At 46.3% G+C, this 19,538-nt stretch overlaps 2 protein-coding genes across 2 annotated transcripts in view; one reads left to right on the top strand and one right to left on the bottom strand.

The window, feature by feature from the left end:
• Positions 1-19,538, top strand: part of dlgap1b (discs, large homolog-associated protein 1b) — a 78,044-nt gene that overhangs the window by 5,737 nt on the left and 52,769 nt on the right. The window contains exons 2-3 of the mRNA XM_080793443.1: positions 12,372-13,483; positions 15,687-15,901. Coding sequence (XP_080649569.1) covers positions 12,416-13,483; positions 15,687-15,901 — 1,283 coding nt within the window. The 5' untranslated portion in view covers positions 12,372-12,415. The remainder of the gene's footprint in view (positions 1-12,371; positions 13,484-15,686; positions 15,902-19,538) is intronic.
• LOC308336079 (small COPII coat GTPase SAR1B-like) lies at positions 2,453-3,013 on the bottom strand (the record flags this gene model as incomplete). The annotated part of the gene is made up of 1 exon (XM_080793324.1): positions 2,453-3,013. One exon carries the CDS (start codon positions 3,011-3,013, stop codon positions 2,453-2,455), a length of 561 nt encoding a protein of 186 aa, XP_080649450.1.

Genomic DNA, 19,538 nt, shown 5'->3' with positions numbered 1-19,538 from the left:
CTTGAAAGGTTGTGCCACTTGATCCCGATTAGCATACAGTACAACAGTATAGACACTCCACAAATATCAATTAGAATCCTAATTAGCGTAGACGGCGACGCCCCTCCAATCCCAAATGGACATGACTGCAGGGTCGTGTGCAAAGCTGCACATAGAAATCACGCACAGAAATACATTTGAGAGAATTCTGTCAATAGTTCTGTGGAGAACTGTGGTGAACTACACTGCCTGTTTCACTCAATATCTATTTATTGGAATCAGGAAATTAATCAACATCAACGTATCACCAGACATCACCAGTGTAAATAGTAGTGGATATGTGGTGGGATGTTATTACTGAAAGTGTTAGATATACTCTCCACTCCACTGTCATGGTGTGTTATGCATTATGGATGCTACTGCGCCACCTGCATAATGAAGTAGCATGCTGGGTTGACCACTGACATACTGGCTCCAACAGCCAGAACATGACCACTGACACACTGGCTCCAACAGCAAGAACATGACCACTGACACACTGGCTCCAACAGCCAGAACATGACCACTGACACACTGGCTCCAACAGCAAGAACATGACCACTGACACACTGGCTCCAACAGCCAGAACATGACCACTGACACACTGGCTCCAACAGCCAGAACATGACCACTGACACACTGGCTCCAACAGCAAGAACATGACCACTGACACACTGGCTCCAACAGCCAGAACATGACCACTGAATTATCTGTGGCTCAGTTAAATTCACCCGCTTTGAATGTTATCAACTGATAATCAATTACCACTATGTTCTTATCAAGACCATTCAATGCAGCCAGTATGGACATTTCCACATACTGCCTACCACAAGTAGGAAATTAGGAAATGCGGAAGTGAAATTACTACCCCGAAGTGAAAACATTGTGAAACTGACCTACAGTACATAGAGGTTAAGGGAATTACGTTGCCGATTTAGATTGAGGTTAGGGTTAGGGTTAGATTTGGCCGCGACCAACGCCAAGTCGGACAATGGCGGACAACAAGGTCAGTATGTTGATAACGGCTGATGACGGAGATTAAATCATCTGATAATATCTGAAACCGCTCCTTCACCTCACTCATTCCTCACTCATCATCACCTTCCTTCTCACCCCATTCTGACCCTTGTGTTGCGTTCACACGGGCAGATGAAACGATGCAGTCTACCATTCATTGTCAATGGAAGCATCCTCGCCCTCCACCTCCTCCTCATCTTAATTCTCATCCTCAGCCAGGATCCAGACCCCAGAGCTTTTTGACGTACGTCACTAACGTCAGCTAAGCCTGGGGCCGTGCTGACAGGAGACATACAGTCCATTCTGGTGACATAAGCCACGCCATGGGTCCATGACGTGGTTGGGAATTTTTGCCGACAGCGATTTATATGCGAGGTCAGCTGGGGAGCGCGGCCGCTAACTGTCAATGCGTGGCACTCGCCTTGGTCTGACACCTGCTCTCTGTGCAGGCAGCATGTTCAGCTTAGGCGCAAATCTCTACGGTGCTCAAGGAGAGCTGGAAGGCTGCCTCCCAGCCCGTATGTGGGGCTAGGAGGTGTGTGTGTGTGTGTGTGTGTGTGTGTGTGTGTGTGTGTGTGTGTGTGTGTGTGTGTGTGTGTGTGTGTGTGTGTGTGTGTGTGTGTGTGTGTGTGTGTGTGTGTGTGTGTGTGTGTGTGTGTGTGTGTGTGTGTGTGTGTGTGTGTGTGTGTGTGTGTGTTTTGCTGGTGTGTATCCATATTCCTGCATACTTGTCATATGCGTGTTGCATCTGCGCTCAAAGGCACTCATGCAAGACACACACACACACACACACACACACACACACACATACACATCTAACTACTTGAATTGGAGCCGGTGTGTGTATTTGTTTGTTTGTGCGGGCAGGGTCTCACAGGGGCTGCCACTGCCACTCACTCCCATTGCTGCTATAGCTAACCAAGCATATATTTACAGTTTAGTGCAGGGGTCAATGTTTCTCAGGCCAAGGACCCCTTAGATGTCCACTGATGACATCAGTGTTTCTGGTTTGTTTAGTCCCCTGTGGCAGCCATGGCCAGAACGCCCTCACTTCCAACGCACCTGGTTGAGACATATCTTGTGGTCTGGTCCGACCACTATACTGGTTGACAAGTGGTACTGCGTGAAGGTGAAAATAGTATTCCTCCAGAGCAAACAGGCTGTTGGCTCAGCTAGAGAAAAAAAATCAGTACTTGCGCAGGTGACCCAGGTTTGAACCCTGGGGATGAGGTTTTGATGATTTATTACCATCGGTGTGGAGAGACAGGGTAGAGACAGACAGGACTTATTGTGAAAATATAATAATATAATCGTGCGTGAATGTATTTTCACATTTTATTAATTCATCTCAGATCCACCCGTCCCTCCATATTAGGACAAGACTGACATCATCAACAGTCGTGTATACCACAATACCCTATTCGTCATCGATATTCTTGGTGAGCCAGTTGAACCCGTCCCCATAGCCCTGTCTCTTCCACACACTACACATAAAAACCTCCAGTGGCCCCTGATGGACTCTACTTTGGTTGCCATACAGGCCAAACATTTCTTTGAGATTATGCTCACTGATGGCTTCCGGGCGATCTATCTTGTTCCCCAGGATGAGCACTGGGACAGCGGTTTCAATTGTTAGCAGGGCGTCAAGCTCAACTTTAGCCTCCCCTAGCCGTGCATGGTCAGCGCAATCCACCAGGTAGACGATGCCGTCGATGGCATGGAGGTAGTCTTTCCAGATTCTTCGCGCTTGTGTATGACCGCCAAGATCAAAGGTCTTAAAATGTCTTCCGGCAATAGTCAGCTCCTCTGACGTTGGATAGCCCGTGGGCTCGTGTTGACCATGGCTGTTATCTTTGAGCATTCGCAATAGTGTTGTTTTCCCAGCATTGTCGAGTCCAAGAAACACCAGGTTGAGAGTTCTGTTCAATCCCAATACTTGCAAGACACTCTTGTAGATCCAGTGAAACATGAAATACATGTCTCCGGCCATAAGGACATGAGGTCTATGTCAGTAGCAGATATGTCACTCTTTCGTCCAAGGTTTGAGTCTCGGATTATGGGTACAACATCTTCTTCATTCCGTGAGCCTTTATAAAGGATATTAGTTGTGTAGATGTCACCATGCAGTGACATCACCAATCGTGCTCAAATTATGTTGTCACTGGCTTGGATCACATTGCCATGGTAACCAAGATCAGCTTACGCCTATACGGTAACATTTACTTCAGCATAATTTAGAAAGAGTGTTGGTTTTGTTTTCAGGAACTACACATTTCATGTTTTGTTAAGTTGTTCCTACCAGGCAGATCTGAAGCATCTGTTGATGTGACCCCAATAATGCAACAGGCTGACATTGATGAGGACATATGGTCCAGGTCCCTCTCTCATCTCTTTAAATGGAGCACCTGCCCTCAGCCAGCTGGCAACCTCTGACTAGCGACCTGCAAAGTGAAGCAGATATAGCCCAGCACTATTCTTTGAACGGACACTGAATGCCTGAACAGAACACATACTGAAGTTGTCTCTCTCTCTGTCTTTTCCTTCTTGTCTTCCTCTCACACTCACATTTTATCGCACCATTAAATACAATACTATTAGCAACCCCATAAGTTTAGGTTGAAGGAAGCCAAGGAAGGGTGACGGTAAATGGCAGAGTTTGGAATAAATTGCTTTATTTTGTTTCTGATTCTGACAGGACATTAGGTCTACTAGCCAGGATAAAACATCTACCCTAATCAGCTCACTGCAAATACCCTAAATTTGCATGAATCCAAGATGCCACCATTGACAACCTATTATAAGGCAATATTTTCTAAATTTCATTATGCTTTAAGTAGTTAGTTTTGCATGAAAAACACTCCTTGGACTACATTTGGCCATAGCCACTTACCCAAATGCCCCCAAAATGTGCTGACCTATAGGCCGCTAGGCTAGGGAACAATCCACAGGAAGGAACTGTATCCAACATTCTGTGCAAGTAAAGCAGTTTGTCAAAGGAAAGTGGTCCTGTGTGACATGCAGGCCCGCCTGTTGACAGACAGGTGCAGTGTTCAATTTACAATTTACAATTTAGGCATTTAGCAGACGCTCTTAATCCAGAGTGATTTACATTAAGCAAGAACAAAAGCATGGGAATACATCACATAAAAGCATATATCATGAAACATGCGTAACAGTCTGATGGTAGCCGGATGGAAGCTGTTCAGAAATTGGGGGCCGGCCATCCTCATAGAGTTTAAGCCTGTATATAAGTATAGGCACCCGGAGGAAACCCTGAGGCGAAATGGTCATAGTGGTCGAATTTAGTATTGCAGCACTGGGCCAAACACATGAACGTGCTGGTCGGTTGACTATCATTGTGCACGTTCATGATGACACATGAACGCTGAACGCGTGCAATGATAGTCAACGGCCAGCGCGTTCATGTGTTTGGCCCAATCAATCCCAGAATGCACTCTGTTCCTACCGGGAAGGAGGTGTGAAATGCGCTTTTGAGCAATTTAATGCAAGTGGATGGGAGGAGAAATCCGGTGCCGTCTCTATTAATATATACTCTAAGGTCTAAGCCAGTTGCAGAGCAAGCCGGCTCCACTGTGGACGACTGGGTAGGCCGCAGGGTCCTAGTGCCTGACTTTTTTGACTGGGGCTGCCTTGAGGCTTTTAACACACATCAGCCCACGGGGGACTTGACCCCTGTGACCCCCCGTCTCCTACGTCCCTGCTCCGGAGATAACGATAACATCTATCGATTTGTGCCGATTGTCATTCATAGACTAAGGGCTCCATTTTCGTCTGATCTTTCTAAATACACTGTTTTGGGATTTAGCAGTGGGGAAGGGGTGTTCCCCCACTAAAGTTGGTATATTGGTTACCTGTCTAAATCCCTAAAACACCTCCGTTACCCGTTATAATTAAACCAATCACCAGTCCACGTGCCATTGCCTTTAAGAGATCCCGTATCCGTTGCCCGTTAGTGCTATATTGCTTCATAGCCTTACGGTCTATACTATAGCCCCCCTCGTGCCTTTCTTGTTTTTTCTCCCACCCCACAGAGCCAAGAACACTCGCCTTTTCATTGAGTCACAAGTCGCTCAAATCTCACTCATGAGATACGAAATTAGGGCTTTCATTTGGTATATAGATTGTGCGTGTAGGCCATCTGTTTACCAAACTAATTTGGCATTGCGCGTGCTTTGAAACTTTCGTGTGACGAAAATAGCAATTATGGGGAAAGCGTGCCAGCACACCCACACCTCTAGGCGCAAATACCGGTGTCGGCAAAAAGGATAGCGGGTGACACTGGAACAAAATACCGTTAAGGGACAGAGGAAGCTCCTATATTCGTAATTTTCGGGCAGCGGCTGAATTGCGGGCTGCGTCGCGGGTAAAGTCGGCGACGAAATTGGAGCCCATAATCTGTAGTGTGAGGTTGGACTTAAGAATCGAATAGGGGGTGCCACAAAATGTTGCACTTCATGTCGAACAGCTTCCTCATGTCCTGAGGGCTGCAACCCATAGCTTACACAGCCCTGGCTAGGCAACCCAGCCTGGTGGAGATATTATGCTCTCATATTATGATGGAGCAACCCTTTCTAGTGTTGTAGAGAACTACAGGGGCCGACTAGGGATTAGTTTATTACTGTCTCAGCAGTGCACATCCAGCTTGCTTGCACCTCACCCAGGATTCAGTCACCCAGATTTATTTTGATCGTTTATTATTCTGTAAGAGAAAAGGAGGAATTGCAAATCTCCAATGTTTTGTTTGCCTGCGTATCTCAGCCAAAAGACCCCAATATAATAAGGGTTTTGGGATATTTGTGTGTCCTGCTTTTTCTGTATGTAATAAGGGTGAGAGAATAAGATTAATCTTAATGCATATTTATCAAAATAAATATGCGATGTTTTGTCTCCTTTGTTTCGTTGCAGTAGGCTATCCTTGCTTGAAGCTCATTATGGACAACTGACCTGAATTTCATTGAATATTACATACAGTAAATACAACAGTATATTCCCCCATTCACTTCATACTTACAGTATACTCCATTACATCTCAGAGGAAAATATTGTACATTTTACTCCACTAGTACAATTATACCGAATTCACAATTATTTTGTACTTTTACTTTGGTTCTCTAAGTACATTTTGATGCCAATACTTGGAACTGAAATACAATTTAGAATGCAAGTTGATTTTTTATATTATGGTATTGCTACATAGTACTTTTACAATAATAATAATAATAATAGAAATAATGTGAGTACTTCTTCCACTACTGCAGCTGCACAGGAACCTAGGATGGAAACAGCAGGAAATCAATTAGTTTCCATGGTGATGCTGCACTCCCTCCTCCTCTGGGCTGTTATTTATGGACTGCTTTATTATACTTTATTAAAGAAGCTAGACACAGTAAAGAGAAGTATTGTGGATGGTACGGCGAGACTCATGCCTGAGTTAAGGTAATAATAGTAGCTTGAATGAACCCAAGGACACTTCACAGCAAAAGTAATGGACTACAATACCTACACACAAACAACCAAACAACAATGACAAACAACTACAGTATATGCCAGCATTCTGAGAGATTAGGTTTACTACAGTAAGTACATTATGCTTCTTATCTTCTCTGTTGGGAACGTTGTAAGCGCAGGGCTGCGAGAGTGGCGGCTGACAGCTCTGCCAGAGACAAACAGCAAGCTTTCTCTCCAGACTTAATGCCGCTGTTAATTTATTTACCTTGATCAAACAGCCCCCTGTCAAGGAATTTGTCTCCGAGAAGTGTTTGGTGGTTCCCCACGCTATAACTCACCCCAGTCACTGCATTTGTCTGCGAGAGCTCTGACAGTCAGCCTAATTAGTTTGCTGGTGACAAAAGAGCTGTCACCGGGAAACTGGGAACACCAATCCATTCCATATAGAGTCATGTGTTTTCATAATATATCCAATACAGCAAGGAACAGTGCCTATACTCAGTGTACTATATTGTATTGCAAGGACATTGGTGATCTGTTGGAGATGATGAATGTATCAGAGCTGAGGTTTAATAAGAGTCGGTGTGTCCGGTGCCATTTAGCAATGTTTTGATAACATGCTCAACAGTTTGTACATCATATACCTCCATCGAAGCATTCTATTGCCTGCCCAGCATGTAAATGACGTGCCAGGCACATTTTGTAAGCTTTCATTTGTGATATTGGAAAGATACACACCGCCCCTCCTCTTATTGTCCTACAGGCTACATGTACATTTTAATAGGAAAACACCTCCTTGGCGTCTTCGTGTCTTCTATAGATTGAATAGCCCCAGACTGAAACATGATGGAATACTGTACGCTTCTCTTATCTCTTCATATCAAATTTCTCATATTTTCTAGTTTGTTCTGCTCAATATTGCTTTTGAAGACTATGGAGATACAAACTTCAAGCATGCTTATTCTACAAAGGAGGTTGTATATATTTGTTATACCCCTATAAGGAAAGAGTCTGAGAGAGAGATCTGTCTTTTAACACGTTAACAGTGGCATTCAACCAACAGAGATAAAACTGATAGCCATAAATAAATAAAAACGTCCATATAACACCAAAGAAAATAATCGCTCAAAGACTCTTTTTGGCCCCATCCCGGCCTTAAAATGTTATGCAACACAAGCATTCTCAAGAGGGAGGCTTTAAAGTACTATACTAACTAAAGTTTTCAAATAAGTAAGTATTTAATTCTGAGATGTAATGGAGTAGAAGTAAAAGTGTAACAAATTTTAAATATCCCAGTTTTACTCAAGTAGAATTACCTCAATATTGTTAGAGACCCCACTCCAGTATTTCTTCGACCCCCCCCCCCCCCCTTTTGAAAATCTTTTTCAATCTTTTTCAAACATTTTCAAGATTTTTGACGACAAACTGACACTCCCCACTTTGAGAACCAAATGCTCTGTGGAGAACATTGAATACAGAGGCACCACAAACCATTTTCACAAAAACTGTATATAAATAAATAATATTGAGATTGATTGGTTGTCTGCGGTTTTGAATTGGATTGGATTTTACAGGTGAAAGTGGAGGAGACATATAATTGTCCACCTCACCTTCACTTTCATGCTCTGAGATATTTCTGTGCCAGCTGTCGCTTTCATGTTCCTAACTTCCCTTCCTTGTTGATAGTCGACCATCAAGGCAAGTCTACCTGGCTGATGTAACAGCATGACATACTATTTCAAATCACAACCAGACACCATTTGGTGAGGAAATTAGGAAATCCATGAAGGGAGGAGTGTTTTTCTTCCCCTTTTAAGGATGATAAAATGTGTCCTTTTCAAAAATAGGAATTGAAGAAATCCCCAAAGGATAGCACATCAGAGGCTCTGATGGAAGGCTCTTAGCCCAAATGTGTTCGTTTATTTGTGCCAATAAAAAAGTGGAAATGTGAGTAGGCCTACTTTGTCCTCCACAGATTTAAAATGTGGGACGTGCTACCTTTTGGGGATTTTTTCAATTCCTATTCTTGATATGCATACTGGATGTTGGGTCTAGCCACTCCACTGAGAAAACTTTTTTCTTCTAAAGTTTGTCCTAAAGTTGTTCACTATTTCCTTTTGAATGTACAGTATATTAACCAATTTACAAATTCTTGCCCAAAGACATGCCAGGGTTAATGTGATTAACTCATCTTTAAATGAAGGAGATTGAGAAGATGAGGTAATCACTACCCATGTTCCTTAAGCTAGAGCAACAGCCCTGTCGTGTACAGTGACATCACGCTGCTGCAGCGTGACATCACACTGCTGCAGCGTGGAAATAACATGTACCACCATGACTTCATATGATTTCCCTTTTATTGCATGCACATGCGTGCACACACACACACACACACACACACACACACACACACACACACCAAAGTGCAAAGTTATTGTCCTATGAATTCCCTCAGCTTCCTTACCATCTCAACAAAACTCAGGCTCACATGTACTCAGAGCCTTTGTTTATTTGATTTGGTGCAAAACGTTGCTGTTCGGCTGTTCATCATACAATATAGTGGGGCACAAACGTATCAAATATCTACACGCTCAATCGCTACATCTGTCGGCGGGTGAAAAGTATCAACAAGAGCGTGTCACTGATTACATTGGATCCATTTGGAACACAGGTTATTTTTTTCCCCATTCCATAAAAAGTTATATGGTTACATTAAATGGAAAGTGAAGATTAGGCCCGGCAGCAGCAGCTGCAAAGCTTGGGCCCCAGATAGGCGTATACTTTACAGGGGATGATGATGGGAGGAATCTGTTTTCCATTTCTTTCCTTTCCTATTCTTTTCTTTTTTTTTGTTCTGCCGATAAGTGAATCTCAATCTTGTCCAAACAAGCGTGACTGCCAAACTGAATTTAGACCGTCGTGCTGCTGATGCAGCGAGAGGTGCTACTGGATAACTTATATACCAGCATGGCTCATTTCATCACCGCTGCCTTTTATTTACTGTCCTCCCCTTGCAGTGTACAATCACTAAATAAAAGTTGCTGAGATGTAATTATTTTTTGTTTTATTTGCAGTGGTCTGGGGACAGTATAACCCCACGAGGGGGGTTCATTTTACGCTTGGTGTTGCAGGAGTTGCGAGAACAGCCAGCGATTGAAGAAGTACTCACATTTTTTGTATATATAGCCTATAGAGTGTCGCAGTCCCGCCCCCTGTCATGACGACCCTCAAGGACCACTACAAGCTCGAAACACGACACAAAGCGGCATGTTTTGAGGTTCTAGATCTGCAAAAAAAATCATTTGAATCCTGAAAAGTCAGTTTTTGGACATATGAGGTTTTCCGCCCGACAGTAGTCGTTGTTGTTGGAATGGTGATGGGGATTGCCTAGACCAGGGGTTCCCAAACTGTGTGCGCAAAGCCGCAAACGCCCTCTCGGGGGTGCTTGACATAAAAAGGGTAATGGTGTTTTTATGGTTTTATGGTGTTATTTATTTAACACAAACGGCAAAATCAACACTGTTGGATATGTATAGAGCAGCTGCAGGAGTACAGCAGCTGCATGTCTTTCAGTGCAGTGACATTCTGTGATTATTTGCCACAATCATATTAAAAAATCTATAATTTTCTGCCAAATACAACGGGATTGAGTGCCGGCGGGTGCGTCAGCTAGGTCAGGAGGTAACAAGCGGTGCACGGCCAAAAACTTTTCGGGGCCGCTGGCCTATAGACACTACATGGGACGCTCAGCTACTTTGGACATACAGTAATACCTCTAATAGAAGAGCCACAGCAGCTGTCTATGAGCTGAGCTGTGTTGTTGTCCCTGACGGCGTGTCACAACCAGCATGTCCCATGATACATTGCTGCTATATCACACCTGACAACCATGGCAGCATCAGAATTCAACATTGGAAACCCCAGCAAACCAGCCAGGGAGATATGCATGGGAATGTGCAGTGTGCTTGGGCACGGCTGTGTCTGTTTCTCTGTGTTTCTCTGTTTGTGTGTGTGTGTGTGTGTGTGTGTGTGTGTGTGTGTGTGTGTGTGTGTGTGTGTGTGTGTGTGTGTGTGTGTGTGTGTGTGTGTGTGTGTGTGTGTGTGTGTGTGTGTGTGTGTGTGTGTGTGTGTGCGTGTGCGTGTGCGTGTGCGTGCGCGTCGCTAGCAGGCAGCCAGCCAACATGACCCAACTGCAGCTTTTTAGCTTCAGTGCCGGTCTGTGGCCAGCTGTGGACTGCCGGGAGGATCTTTTATTCAGGTCACATTCTGCGCTTCAGTGGCCAAGTGAAGAAAACCTCTGTCAATTGACTGCAATGAATACCTTTAGCTGGACATGGTCCAGTTTTTAAGTGTGTGTGTGTGTGTGTGTGTGTGTGTGTGTGTGTTATCTTTTCATGCACTAGGTTCACTCTGTACGCGCAATGTTCTGGGTTGAGGATTGGCAGTATCGGATTCCATTTTCAGTCTCACAATACGGGACAATACTATGACAAACAGGCCTAATTCTCTCCCTGGCAGGGGGGAGGGGGGGGGTGGTTGTATCCAGCGGATTTCCGTGGATAGCGAAATGTCATGAATATTTCCCAGTGCATCTATTTATTCCCGACATTCACTCGAATTCATTCAGACACTGTGCCCCGCAATGGGTCTTGCACATTTTATCCTCCCCGCTATGTAACAAATTGATTTTCATGTTATTTCGCTCCTTTGCTCTTTCCCCCTAGTTTCCTCTCATTATGTCTCCAGTTACCCCCCTCTTGCTCCCCTTTTCTCTTGACTCTTTTCTTACCGCACTGGCCTTTGGTAGCACTTGGTAAGTAACAGTAATGAATTCCCCGTGTTGAATTGAGCCCCGGCGCTGTCAGAACCGAGCACCCGGGTTGCATGGGCTCTAGTTAATGTCCTGTTAGCTTTACCTCCAGTCCAGCGGAGCGCAGTGAGGGTTAAGCAGCCAGCCAGCCAGCCACAACCCCGGACGGGCACAGGGACGGCCGTTAAAGGGGCTCTGATGGATGCCATTGTTTTCGTGTCACCGAGGAAGGGAAAGGTCGTTTATAGCCGGTTGCCTTGCTTGGCCCAGAAGCTGTCGGATTGGATTTTACTGGCCAATTAGTCTGCCCTTAAGAGCAACACTAGAGGGACAGAGGGATTCTGAAGCACCAGAATGTGACCATTTCTGTGTGTGTGTGCGTGCGCGCATGCGCATGTTTGCACTTCACCAGCGTGGACAGGACTAAACCTAAATGCTCTTGCACTGTGCAGGTGTTCTTGCATTGCCCTCTCTGTTGCCTCCTCTGGATTGTGATGTGATCGGGTTGAATGAGGCTCAAGGCATTGTATAGTTGAAAAAGATATGTCTCCTCGCCTATTGATTGTCTGTGTACTGTTTAATTTTTCATATTCATAATCATATTGCTGCTTCTTTGCCAACACTACTCATGGATAAATATAGCTTACACTTGGAGTTGGAAATAGATGAGAGGTTCTCCAGTTTCCACTTCCTCCTTTGTTACCCTCAGATCCCTAAGATCCTGTGACACTTGCTTTTTTCCTCCCGTGCTTTTCTTTTGTATAGTGTACTCTAATCTACTGATGCAAACTGAGAAGTGAAGCTTGAGAATTGATCTGGATGTCATGGAATGCATGCCAAGTGTGTGCTAAATTTAGAGAACATTCTTTGGGTGTTTTGAAGGACAAAAGAAAAATCCCAAGTACGGAACGGGCACAACTTCTGTCGGCATCAAAATGTCTGCACATTCACAGAGCAGCTGCCAAAAAGTGTCCTTCAAACTGGAGCAGATGGACTGTGCCGTATTGTATGCAAATGCAAAGTGTTTTATAATTGTCTTCTCTGTCTCTCCGTGCAGAGCTCCCTCATTAGCAGCCGGATGTGTGCGTCAGCACGTCCACAATGACCATGAAGGGCCTTTCCGGCGGCCGCAGCCACCATCACGCGGTGACCTGCGACCCCTCCTCCATGACCCTGGGGCACCCGGAACGCCGGCCGTATTTCCTCAACCCCGGAGACACGCACCCGGCGGACCACCCTTACTATGCCCAGCGCAGCTCCTTCCAGTCTGAGTGCAGCCCTTACCCCGACCTGGCCAGCTGCACCTTCCCTCGCAGACACTGCAGCACCCACCATGAGGCCAAGGAGGAGTGCAGCAGCGCCCTGGTGCCCTACACCGGTGGCGGGCCACCGGCGGGCGGCAAAGGAGGAGGCAGTGGCGGCGGGAACAACAACAACCGCGCTCCCGCCAACCTCCTGGCGCAGTTTGAGCGGCAGGCGCCGGTGCAGCGCGACGGCTACCACACGCTGCAGTACAAGCGCACGGCCACGGAGCACCAGCGCAGCGACAGCCCGGGACGCATCCGACACCTGGTCCACTCGGTGCAGAAGCTCTTCACCAAGTCCCACTCCCTGGAGGGGCCCGTCCCGGGCCCCGGGACACTCCAGAGAGTGAACGGGGGCAAGGCCAGCCCCGACGACCCCCCGTCGTGCTCGGGGACCTTGAAGCTCAGCAAGCGCGGCAAGAGTAAAGACCGCTCCAAGTCGGAGCCCAAGATGCGCACGGCCACCTCGGGCTACTGGAGCTCGGACGACACGCTGGACCGGGAGTTCTGCAACTACCACCACCACCACCGCCAAGCGCCGTCGGGGGTGATGACCATGGGGCGCCACCCGGACAAGTCGCAGTCGCAGTACTTCATGGAGTCCTACAACACCATCAGCGCCCACACGCTCAAGACGTCGCGTAGCAACAACGACATGAAGTGCTCGACGTGCTCGGCGGTCGGCTCCGGACCCGGGGGGCTGCAGCTGGCGAGGGCACTGGACGCCGGGCAGCAGCTGCAGCTGAAGAAGAGCTCGTGGTCGTCCACACTGACGGTGAGCAGAGCCAGGGAGGTCTACCAGAAGGTCAACCTAGATAGAGCGCTAGTGAAAGCTGAGCAGGCACGCACCTGCCACTTCCTGCAGGTAGGACACTCCATAAGCTTTTAACCTCATCGTCTGGCATGTGGTGGGTCCCGGTCGCTTGCTGTGGTGGGTCCCGGTCGCATGCTGTGGTGGGTCCCGGTCGCATGCTGTGGTGGGTCCAGGTTCCATGCTGCTTGCCTGAGAGCTCTCAGGCTGTATGTTCTGGTCATCCATCCCTGTTATGACCAGAGTCAGCTGTTGCATGTTATCACTGTTCCTCAGTGTCTGTGTACGTTGCATGTGCATGAACATATGTGTTTTTACTGCTGTACCACTGTGCTATATTATGTACTGTATAAGCAGTAGTCGAAAAGGATGGATGTTTACAATCCCACAGTTAGCCTCTGCATATTGGATTAGCAAAGTGCCAAGCCGATTTCACTATGTCTGGTGTGCATGCATTGCTTATCTGGCACAAGAGAAATGTTTTGCATTAAGCCTGCATTTGTCTTCAAATAGAAGATCAGATACAGCAGTGCCAAAGTAGCTACACCACTGTGCATCTGATCCATCTTCAAAGCCTTGATGTGGACATGCCGTTTCTGTAGCTACTGCTGCTGTAGTAGCAGCAGTAGCCACTAATGCCCTGGGTGTGAGCATGCATGCATGCGCATGTGTTTTTCCTTTTATATGTATGCATGCGTCTCTCCGGCAGAACTAGATGTGCTGCTGGGAGACCAGAGGAAGCCTGCAGGGCATAATAACCTCACTGTATTTGGAGGGAATATCACACATCCCTTGAGCTCCCATGGTACCTCACTGCCTCCCTGTGTGCCCTCCCCCCCCCCCCCCCCCCCCCTTCCCTGGAAGAAGATAAAAGAGGAAGACATTCCGTCTGATGCAGCCTCTCTCACGACCACATGTGCTGCAAATATGAGCCCAGAGGAGAGATGGATGAGACAGAAAAGGGGTGACAAAGAGACGGAGACAGTGTACACAAGTCGTCACATACAGGGGGGGACCAACAGAGAGTGGGAGGGGAGGGGAGACTGGTCTCTGTGGCCATGCATTTTAACAGCTCGGAAGGAGATGAAGGAGGGATATTGTGTATGCATGGCCACACGTTTTCTCCGTCTAAGGAGGAAACCGCAGTTTTACATAAGACTTTCCCAAGGCTGCCGTTCCTGTTTTACCTCCACATATACAGTACACAAGACATGTGCACAATACTTGCATGATGATGACGCAGACTCCCACGCAAACACTTCCACACACATGCAGACCCTTAAGCCTGCATGTCTAAATCAAAGTCCCCGAGCGCCCCCTCTCTCTCCTTCCTGCACCTCGGTGAAACCTGAAGGTTAAAAAATGTGTCGAGCATCGTTGAAAGCTCCGCACCACGCCGCTAGAATGCCGGGGTCATCCTGCGGAATTCTTTGTGTCGTTCAAACGCGCTCGACCTTCTTCAGGTCTGTGCAGATGTTGATGTCACTATACTCTACTTCTAGGTCTGTCCGTGGCGTGGTTTCCCTATGGCTACCGCTTCCTGCTCAATGACGATGTCACGCATCATTCATTTATTCAGTCAGTCAGTGTCTCTCTCTCTCTCTCTCTTTCTCTCACACTGTATCTCTTTTCTTCTTTCACCTCAGAGCTGGTGCCCTAAAAGCCACTCACGTTGGGACCACAGTGGTTTCCTCTGAACAAAACCTTCTTTGTTTTGCTAGCACTTTTACCCCCCCCCCCCCCCCCTCCACCCCACCACCACCACTCTCTATGTCTCTGTCTCTCGCGCTCACTTAGACGAGAACTCCTAGATAGCCTTGGCTCCTTCTTCTTTTCTTTTTTTTTTTTTTACACATTCATTGGAAGTGTGTGAAAAGTCCGAAAAGTGGACCGGGGGGCCCCACAGCGCTGCAACGTTTTGTCTAAAACAATTTATCTGGCTGCATTTGATATGCCACATGCGTCACAGGAAAGACACACGGAGGCCTTCGGTGCATGCACTCTTATTATGGTATGCGTGCGTCATTGTGATTTCTTCCTGCGAATTGCGTTACTGTTAACCACTGATCCTTCACAGCATGATGGGTAAAATGTCACTGGATGGATGGTGAGCCGGTAGGTGTGTTTTTTGGTTGCTTTAAGGACAGGGAAGACATCTTTCTTTGGACTCTTTTGTGTCTGCACGTTTTCTCGAGTAAGTTTTGTGAAAGTCCATCATGATCAGCACGTTTTAATTCAGTCCTCATCGTCTCTACAGGTGCCCCAGGATGAGTGGAGCGCTTTCTCCCCGCTCGGAAAGGACGACGAGATCCCGTGCCGGAGGATGCGCAGCGGCAGCTACATCAGGGCCATGGCGGACGAGGACAGCGGGGACTCGGACTGCAGCCCCAAACCCTCGCCCAAGGTTCAAGCGCGGCGGGCCAGCTACCTGAAGGCGACCCAGCCGTCCCTCACTGAGATGACCACACTCCAGTGAGTAACGTTACCCTATGCATGGCACTGTATGTTAGCTTCCTAGTCTAACCCGTCATGCCATAATTATGCAATTCCAGGTCCCAAATGTTGTACGTTTGTTAGTGTGGTGTGCGCACGTGCTTGTGTGTGCACGCATGCTTGCGTGCGCTTGCGTGTCTTTGTGCACATGTGAATCTGAATAAGGTGTGTAAGCCCTCATGGGCGTGTTAACATTTCGGCTCCTTCAGCATGTGAAGTTCAAGAGAGTGCGTAAAACATAATGAACACTCCAGATCTTGCTGCGTGTTTAGCTTGCTTATTACCTAGACATACTGCTTGACTGGAACAAACGGAAAGATACTGTCACAGCAACAGAGAAAGATAAAGAGAGTAACAGATAAAGAGAATTTACCACTTACACCTCGAACTTGGGCTGGAATCCCCCCGGATTAGGGGCTCACTAGTTTTCGCTCTACATGTCTTTGGTGCAAATAGCCGGTCTATGAGTTTGTAGACTTTGTAGAATGCTATTCTCGCCGAATGTTCATCCCAGAATAACATAATAAGATTGACTCTATACGATTCATGTGGTTAATTTCGCTGTGCAAGAACAGCCAGAGTGCACGTGAATTAGAGGGAGGACGATTGGAGAGAGAGATAGGGGAGGTGGGGTAATGTGTGATCACGTTGCACCTTTCTGTTTGTGTGTCAATACCCGACTCTCAGTGGCCCAGTTTTAATTACCTGTTCCCTGTGTACACCTCAGATAAACCCCGCTATCTTCACAGTCGGCCTCCGTATCTCTCCACTCTCGGGCCCAAACATTCAGTGCTCTGCCTGTATGATAATAAAACAAATAGACGACACCTCAAGGGGCGTGCAGATAGGGTTGTGTGGCTGCAGGAGTAAAGTTCCTGCCCGACATCCGTGCATGGAGAGAATGGGGAATGGTGCCTCTGGGCTTGGCTGGCCACTCCGACCAACACAATTGGCTTTGCTGTTCACAGGTGGGAAGCTGGCAGGGCAGGGTGATCTCTATCGCTGAACTATAGCAGCTACAGTCTGGTGGATCAGGATGGCTGACCTGTTGAACTGGGAAGAATGGCATGAAACCTATCTAGCGTGTAGTAGCTTCCAACGATGCTGAGCAGCGCTCGCTTCCGCTGTGGTCCGTCAGTGAAGTGTTACCTTAATTATGAATATATGCGCCAGGCCCGACACTTTTTTCCCCCTTCATTTTTCTTTGAGGAAAGCACTTTAATAATTACACTGACAGCATACAGCTTGCCTGGCTGTTACCTTTAGACATGCCACACTATGTCTTGCAAATTACCATGAAAGGGGTGCGTTTTATATCTATATCCTATGATTAATAAATAGCATAGTATAACACGCCGTGCACATTACAAAGCACACTGCACAGCACTGTGCGCAGTCAGATGCATACACACAGTCATTATTATACACACACACACACTCCTGCAGTCTTACCAGCATTGATGATTGATTTGACATCGGCAATTCGGCATTGGCAATATTTAATCCACACAGCGTGTTCGTGCAAAGTTGCAAACTCTTAATAAAGTGCTATTCAATCAAACAATCCGCGCCAGCGGGAGGCGATTATTGGTAGCCTAATTTGCCATGGTCCATGGGCAGGACCGAGTTATTTACTCATACTCAACTCAACACTGTTTATATTAATCCAACCATCGCGGTTTACATGGAGGAGGAGGAGGATCACATCCGCCGTGGGTGAGTTCAACCTAGGCTAACGCCGTCCTCCTCTCTTCAGTGGTTCTTCCAGCTGCGCCCCATATGTAACCTCAGTCCCTACGCTCATTCTGTAGCTCCTGACCTACAGAATTAGCGTAGGGACTGAGGTTCACATGGGGCTACGTTCACTGCTGCTGCTGCTTGCATCACGTGCGTTGCAAGTTTGCAACAACAAGCGGTGCTGCTGCTTGCAGACAGAGCATTGTCACACTGCACCACCTCAATATATAGGCTATACTCTAAAGTGCACCATGCGTTCTGGTTAACCAGGAAACACACAGAGAGACAGACTAGTCGGATCGTTTTTATCCATATTTACACTTTATTTTCTATATCAACAGCATGGCCGGCCCGAACCGAAGCCCGACCAACAATTATGGTAATGAGCCTGACCCTAGCCCGACCCGACGGGTCCCGTCGGGTTTCGGTCAGGTATCCCAGCTCTACTGTACTGTACACGGGTGTCACCAGTGAAATACTAGGTGGGAAAAAGTGACGTACCAGGTCTCCGTTATTTTAATACATTAACTTCCGCCACTGCCAGTGTGACGTTTTTCCTCCTCACATTACTGTGGATTATTGCGAACGCAGTGATTGCGAACGCAGTGAGCACTTACTATGAGACCTAGCAGATCATGTCTGTCTGTGTGTCCATGTGTGTGTCCGTGTGTCCCCCCTTTGTGCCCATATATGGAGCTGAGTGATTTGTGATTGATGCAACACACTCCATATTTGGACGTATAGCTGCTTTGGGGACTCCTTATATGGTTATGGCTAAGTTAAAAACTTAACTTAAAAATAACTTAACTTAAAAAAATAATAACTTAAAAATAAATCTTTAAAAAACCCAAATATGTACGAGCTGCGTTCGCTTCCCGCGTTTGCGCGTCTTACTGGTCTAATACAGGTCCTAATGGATTGCTTTCCATAAAACGCATGAAGTGTCCCCATATTTCTTGACATTCTTGACAAGTCATCAGATTTCCCTTTAATGGCTAAAGTCAAGTTTTCTAGTGCAAGACAATTTGACAGTTCTTTGTACCATTGCTTGATGTCTGGTTTGTCTGGGTTTTTCCAAAAGAGTGCACTTGTATGTTTAGCCTGTAGAAGAGAGTAAGTAATCATACTCTTCTTTTTACTATTAACTTTGAAGTTATTAGGAAATATACCCAAGATACACAGTTGTGGACAAATAGGAATATCCTCTGAGATTATCTGGGATAATATACCTATTACCAAGTACTTCTTTCCAAAACTTCATGATCTCTGGGCATTGCCATAAACAGTGAAATAATGTACCCTTTTCCACATTGCACTTTACACATTGGTCTGGTATATTAGGATCAAAATGATTTAGTAGAGAAGGAGTAATATACGTTCGCATCAACCAACTTGTATCTGGTATTGATCGTCTGTGTTTGGGCTCTGTAGCAAGCCCTCTCCCAATGTTCAACACTTATTTCTACATTTAGATTGTTACACCAGGCCAATCTTCTACACTCTGAGGATTCCCCAGACAACCTCACAAACATATCATAAACCAGAGTGTCCTTACCACGACCATCAGAATAATTTACAATAATCTTTTCTAAAACTGATAGAGATGGCAGCTGGATTGAGTTATCTTGGGTACTTGAAATAGAACTTCTTATCTGTAGGTATTTAAAAAAAAAAGATTTGATGGAATATCATATTTCCTTCAAAAGACATCAGTACATGCTTTTCATACATACAGTATCAGATATTTTGGCTTTGATTGATTTAAACCCCCCAGTGTGACTCCCAGGTTTAAAATTCTGGTTACCCAACAAAGGAGAAAAACGTGAAAGTTTAGTAACTGAACCAAGGTATTTCTGTGCTTTAAACCAGACTTCAATCG

Source organism: Protomyctophum bolini, assembly GCF_963924005.1.
Source record: "Protomyctophum bolini genome assembly, chromosome: 21".
NCBI classification, from domain to species: Eukaryota; Metazoa; Chordata; class Actinopteri; order Myctophiformes; family Myctophidae; genus Protomyctophum; species Protomyctophum bolini.
This window is presented reverse-complemented; position numbering and strand designations above follow the sequence as displayed.